We start from the raw sequence: 6,630 nt of genomic DNA on the forward strand, positions 1-6,630 counted from the left end.
TTGGCTGTGCACAGCTCCTATGGAGCTGTTTCTTCTAGACATGGTCAGTTCCTCAATGATAGGACAGGCTGGTATGAGAGACACTGCAGCGGCTTCATTCTCTGCAGGAATTTATCAGGAAGTAAGCCGTCTCCATGACAGGCTAAACTTGCCTGAGTTATCTTGCTGTTAGTACTTTTGAAGTAACATTTTGCAAAAAGTTTTGTGGTGGTGGTTTGTTTTTTTCTGTTTGTTTTTTTTTTTTTAAAGACAACCAAACTGTATGTTACTGGAAGGCCTTTTTTACATGCTGAGGTTCAGACTTAATCCTGACTTACTATTAAAAGTAGATACTTAACTTGTTTCTTTTCTGTTCATAGCCAAGGTGCGAGTGTCTGTCTAGAATGTCCAGGCATGCACAACAGCTTAGAGACCATGATATAAATCCATGTGTAGCGGTAAGATGATCAAATTGGGGTTTCTGTTTGTATGCTTCAATGTTAAGTAATGCAATTACTAGAGATTTTTTTAATGGATAGCACTCTTGCATTTGCATTTTGTGTAAACAGTTTCTTGAAAGAGTGAAGATGGTAAAAGCTGAAAATCATCCATTACAGTAAGTGTGAAGTAACAAGTAATTCCTCACGAATAGAAGTAATACAACTGATAGCAATCTCTTCAATTTTATGGCCTTAAAACCAGAGCCTGAAATCCTGGTTAAACAAGCTCAGTTTTAAAAGTCTTTTGTGGGTTATACCAAGCATCTCTGTAAACAACTATTCTGTTGACTCTATCCTTACTATTTAAGGAGTACTAATGTCTGCTATCTCTAAATGAAGTCATTGCTTGGAATTACTGATTATGCTTTGTGATAGATGTTCCCTTCGATAGTATTCTTTCATCTGAGAAGCTGCCTCCTATCTTCATAGATATTCTGGGACTTGTTAGAATTTTTAGACACTGAGTACAGTAACTTCCCTCAGCTCTGAAGTGTGTTTTCCCTGTTAAAGGAAACAGATGCCTCTAGAAAATGTATGGATGACAACAACTATAACAAGGATATGTGTACTGCTTATTTTTTGAAGTACAAAAGCTGCAGAAAATTCTGGGTAAGCACAGTAGGTTTTCTAAATTTTACTCCACTTTAAGTACATTACTTTTGAGACACTGCTTTCTGAACTCTTCAAACTTAGGTAGCTCTGACTGCAGCTGCTTTTACAGTAACTTACAGGCCTAGGTACTCCTGGTATGTGTTGCTGGAAAACTTAAGCAGATGCACATCAAAGTACTCCACTTGGTTCTCCTAAGTTTACCCTCTTAGATTGTGAGTCAGTGTTCTTGATGTTTCCCTCTGAATTTGAGTCAGATGCTTCTAGTAATAAGTTCTGTTTTAAATGGACGTAAGGAAAAAATTCTGAGGTAAGATAAGTTCATCTGTTTTTCCATTGGTTTGGGTCATGTTTACTTTAACCTGAGATAAAGCATAGGAAGAGTTCATTCTTATTTGGTGTCCTTATTTCCTTCTCTCTTGTGGTAGAGAAGTATTGTGAGGAACTATGTGCAGTTAAACTGTTCTCTGATATTTTCTTTCCGTATGCTATAGTAGTAGAGAATCTTTTAGCTTAACTTTTAAATACTTCTGCAAACTACCAAAAAGCTATTTACAGACAATTGCACATTAGTCTGACATAGTTGAATGGGAATACTGTAATTTCACTATCTTCTGAAGCAGCAAGGTAAACTATCATGTATCTTCAATAAAATACTAGTACATTTAGTTATCAGCTAATCAGACTTAGGGTGTCTGTCTCTTGATATATGAAGAGTACTTCTATTAAAGAATCTTACTAATTCAGAGCTCAGAGGCAGAGACTTGTGAGGAATCTGTGTTCTCATGGTGGCTTTCTTCTAATTTCAGAACGACGTTATGACGCAAAGGAGAAGAAATGGTGTGAAACCAGAGATGCCCTCAGCAGAAGAGAGAAGGAAAATGTTGGAATCAATGGGGAAGCCCTACTGACTGAAAACTTGCATTGATTGAGTGTTTTCACTGTAAATCTGAAGACTTAGCAGCAGCAAGTTGCCCTTTTATGAACTGGACTTTACAGTTGCCATATCTTGGTTTAAAATAAGCTCTTAAAACTTGAAATGTGTGAGCTTTCTAGGATAGAACTTACTGTTTTTATTCGTACTCCCTGTCATGGGAACTTGGCCTCTCACTAGAAGACATGGGTATCAATACAACTTATGTCTAGACACTTTGGAAGTAGAAACTAACTCTGAAATGCTGAATATAAAACTAATGGGACTCACAGAAAGCCTGTTTGAAAGGAGGGGGCTGGTGAGTGTTGCAGTGTAGTTCTAAGGATGGAGGAGGTTGAGACACCAGTATGTGCAACATGTTTCTTGTATCCAGCTATTTTGCTTAACAGTATGGAACCATGTGTGATCTTACCACTATTTTCATGAGTTGTTTTGTGTCCCTTGTTTAAATAACACTATTGGTGAACTAAAATCTCAAATCCGACAAGCTTGTCATTAGGTCTGCCACTGCACTCATTGGTGACAGCAGAACCTTGCAATAAATGAAATCTGCAAGCTTTGCTTGTTACAAGGTTAGAGAGGTTGATGAAGATGGAACTGAACTCCTCAGGTCTGAACTTGAATAGTACCTTCTGTGGATAGTAAATAGATACTTTGCTGGTGGGGAGGCGGGGGAGGGAGGACTTGTAGACATGTAAACATATACTCTGAGTGACATGGCAGGTTTAACTATAGTACTTCTATCTAAGACTTTCTGGACAGCTGAAGCCCTGGGTTTGGAAGTGCTTACTCATACAAGACTACAAAGCTCAGTTTGAACAGGTACTCTAAGTAGGATTGATTCCTTAACTAAACTGAACAATCAGCAAGTGTGAATGGGTTGCTGTCTACTGGAAACACTGTTTTCTTATCTCCAGTACCTCCTGGTGTCCTGGCTTAAAAGCTTGCACCCTGTGGTAAAACAGAAAAAAACACTGTCAGGAGCTCAAGTTCCATGTGCAATCCTTTAGGACTTAGTGTGATCAAGTTGGCAGAACTCTGGCTGACCTCATGGAGGATGGTGTAAATGTGTTGTCTCTCCATTTAGACTGTTTTGGAAAGACTTCATGGCTTCCTGTTTCTCCTCCTGTCTGGCTTGGCTTGTTGCTTTCCACTGGAGGCCTATTTCTATGCTGAGTGGGATTTTTATGCTGTTTCCACCTTCCCCCTTATTGTTTGACCTGACTAGTAACTAGTGGAGATCTCCTCCTTTGTCTGTTCTGCATACATCTGAGTTCTGAAATGGATTGATCCTACTCTTTCTGTTACTGGAGTGAGTATGTAATTCTATGCCTTTTGAGTATGTGGTTCTCTGAGCATAGCTGTGCAGCCTCCAAGACATGTCACAAGTTCTCTAGTCAGTTCCTGGCAAGGGAAATAGACTTTCTTTGATCAAGATCATCAGATTCCTTATTTTAAATTACTTTCTCTATACTTAACATTCAAACTTTGTTGACATTTTTCTTTTTTTGTGTGTGAAACAGAGAGGAAACTTTGATTATTGATTCAAAGGCTCATTCTTGCCCACCACCACCTTGACACCTCTTTCAGTACCCTCCCATATACCAGTCTTTCCTTTTTTTGCACATTTGGCCCCAATTGTTTTTAATGATTTGAGCATTTTGGTCTGTTCTCATTCCAACTTTTTGTTCTAATAGCTTTGTTCTGTGTTGGAACTAATGATACAGTCCTGCAGTGACTTTCTAACACAGCTCTTGAAGATCTTGTGTTCTCTGTTCTCCTTGTCTTATAGACAAACTTAGCCATAATACTTCCTCATTGCCCATGCCTCTGATCTTCCTGTTCATCTGCAGTTCTTGGGGAGCTCATTGTCCCTTTTTCCTTAGGGCTGTGTCTCTGGACACTTCTGGTTTTGCTGCCTTGCTTGTCTAAGGGCACCTTCTCTCCCACTTGGCACGGGTTTGTCATTTGGCACCTCTGCTGTATCTTTGGGCATGTTCTTTGCTCCTGTGGTTTTAGCTACTATTCTAGTGCTTGCTGTTTTCCTGTTGCTGTGCTCTTTATGTTCTGGGCTTACATTAAAATCTACTGTATGTTTTAGTTCTATGCAAGAAAAATGGCATCTCCTCTTGATGAGATTATGCTGATTCTTCCTTGCATAAACTCAAGTTCCTTGAAGTCATCTCATTAGTCCTAGGTTTTCCTTTCAAGTTTTATTTGAGTGTAGAAATGCTCCTTCTCCTAGGTAAATTGTTGCATTTACAGTTTTTCCTGCCAATATTTCGTTGGCAAGTTCCCATCCTTGTTTTCTTTCAAAGGATGATTGACTTATCTTTAGACTTTAATAGATCCCCTGTACTGCGTTGTAGAGTGTTTGTAAAGCACTAGTACTGGACTTCAGAAAATCAGGAAAGGAGATGCATTCCCTGCTTTCAAGTATCAAACAACACAAGAATGTGGGATCACAGGACAGGCTAAGGCACGTGTAATGCAAGAACAGTGTTCTAATATTAGACTTCTTGATCATCAGTGGACACACATTGTAAGCTCCCTGCGGGTGTTAGGACAAAATTGAGTTTAGTGAAGAACTGAAGGCAATTCAAGCAGTGACCTTGTGTATTTAATTCACGTAATCAGACATCCGTTGTAGGGAATGCTATTTATTCATTCATTTCCATTGCATAGGCCTTATTTACTGTTAAAGAACACAAACTTATGAAAAATCTTGGAAAGCAAAGAGGTTTTTTTTTCTTGTGTCATAATGCCTCTCAAGACTAATCCATTAGTCTGGTTTTCATTGTTTTTCCCTGTCATTGGAGGCTGCCATTCTTGCTTTCACTACCGAAGCTCGAGAGTGGTAATTTGTTACAGCTAAAACATAGGCTCTTATGTATGAAATGGTTGAGTTTTTTCCATTGATTTTTTCTAGTGTGATTAACTGTCTTTGGTTGTGAGCCAAAGATAATGGTCTTTTCCTCATACCTGAGATCTTATATTCCACACTTCACTGAAACACTGAGGTAAGTTGTAGCCTGCAAGTCTTACTGGGCTGGACTCTTAGTTTTGCTAAAGCACACTCTTGTGCACTAACTCAGTGGACCAATATGTTTAATTCAGAAGCGGGGGAAAGACCTGCTGGTTTTAATAGGTGTAATTCTGTTTTGCTTGTGGTACAAAGACCAAATCTGGATAGTGGCATTAATGTTTCTTCTTTTGTTTGACAGCTGGATGGTGCTGTTGCACCACAGACTGTATGAAAACAGAATCAACTCCACCCACTACTGGCTCTTGAGCTTTTTTAGCCTCTTCTCACAGAGGTAGCAGAATTCATGCAGGAGGAAGGGAAGATTGGTGGTGTCTATGCTATAACCAGAAGAGGAGGACAAGAGTCTAAATCACTACTAGAAAACAGGATGTTTTGGTGCAGCCTGAGAAGCTTTGGAATATGGTCCTTGAAAGAGTAGTCTTCAGCTGTGATCAAATGACCACAGTGAGCACTTGAGCAGCAGCTGCAGGCATGTTGCCAGGCCCAGGTGAATATCCCATTGGTACATTCTGCCATCTTACCTTTCCCATTACCCTGCAGTGCATGGCCTTTGTATGTTTGGCTCTGAAAGTTTTCTGCTGCCACAACTCGATGAGTCTATGTTCTTAGAGGTGTTAGAAGAAAGTCATTTAGCTCTAGAGTCCTGAAAACCTCTTTGGGTTTAATAGCTGAAGCTTTGAAAGGGAGTTGCATGTGCTGCAGCCAAGTCTATTTCGTGGTCTTCTAATAAAACTTTTGCACTCCTGCATGACCAAGGGCATGCACATAGGGGAGGTTTTCCTAAAACTCCTGCAGAACAGATAGGATGAATACAGAGTATGAAATGTTTAGTGCCTTTGGAGGCAACCCTTAATTCATGCTAAAAGTATCTGCATCTTTGAAGTTATTCTTCCAAAATAGTGATGGAAAAAAGGTCGTAGTATGAAAAAAAATTTTAAAAAATAGTACAGTACTGCAGGCTTCTCTTGCAAGAATTTGAGGAATTCCTCCAACTGGAGGAAGTAGTTTGTATTAAAGTAGTAAAAAGTAAAACAAGCATACTACTTCAGAGGTTTTTTTTAATTCTTGTTGCCCATTTGATAGGAAAAATGTAAGAGGGAAGTACTGTATTTATACTGACTAAATGCAGTGGATCATTAAAATAAAACCTTAATATGTGTTTTATACATATGATACTAAATATGTAGTAACTAAGACTCATCACATTTTGAATAAATAATTCTTCTCCATCCTTTTGGTTTCTGTCTTGATGCCTCGTATCTCAAAATTGTTTTCTGAGGCTTTTCAGTTTTAAGGCCTTCAGTGTAATGATTACTTCCCTTTTGACATTTGAGCTGCTAAACAGAATGCAGCTAACTTGAAATTCCTTTGCAACTTGCCTGTCTCTCCCTTCAGCATCCTTTTCAATAAGCGCAACCCCTTATCTTCCTCACATGCTATATTCTACCTTGTGGGCACTATTCTCCTATTACACTATTTTTTAAAAATCCCCCCTCCCCCCAGGTACAATACTGTTTCATCTCTTGATGTCTATATTACCTTCCTGGTTTTATCAATTAAAC

At 39.0% G+C, this 6,630-nt stretch overlaps 1 protein-coding gene across 1 annotated transcript; it reads left to right on the top strand.

Annotated features, from left to right (window-relative positions):
• The first annotated feature begins 383 nt into the window (after nucleotides 1-383).
• On the top strand, nucleotides 384-1,999 carry CHCHD7 (coiled-coil-helix-coiled-coil-helix domain containing 7). Its single transcript, XM_010295880.1, has 3 exons — nucleotides 384-437; nucleotides 990-1,088; nucleotides 1,898-1,999. Exons 1-3 carry the CDS (start codon nucleotides 384-386, stop codon nucleotides 1,997-1,999), a joined length of 255 nt encoding a protein of 84 aa, XP_010294182.1.
• Nucleotides 2,000-6,630: the final 4,631 nt, after the last annotated feature.

This window comes from Phaethon lepturus, unplaced genomic scaffold (genome assembly GCF_000687285.1).
Source record: "Phaethon lepturus isolate BGI_N335 unplaced genomic scaffold, ASM68728v1 scaffold18991, whole genome shotgun sequence".
NCBI classification, from domain to species: Eukaryota; Metazoa; Chordata; class Aves; order Phaethontiformes; family Phaethontidae; genus Phaethon; species Phaethon lepturus.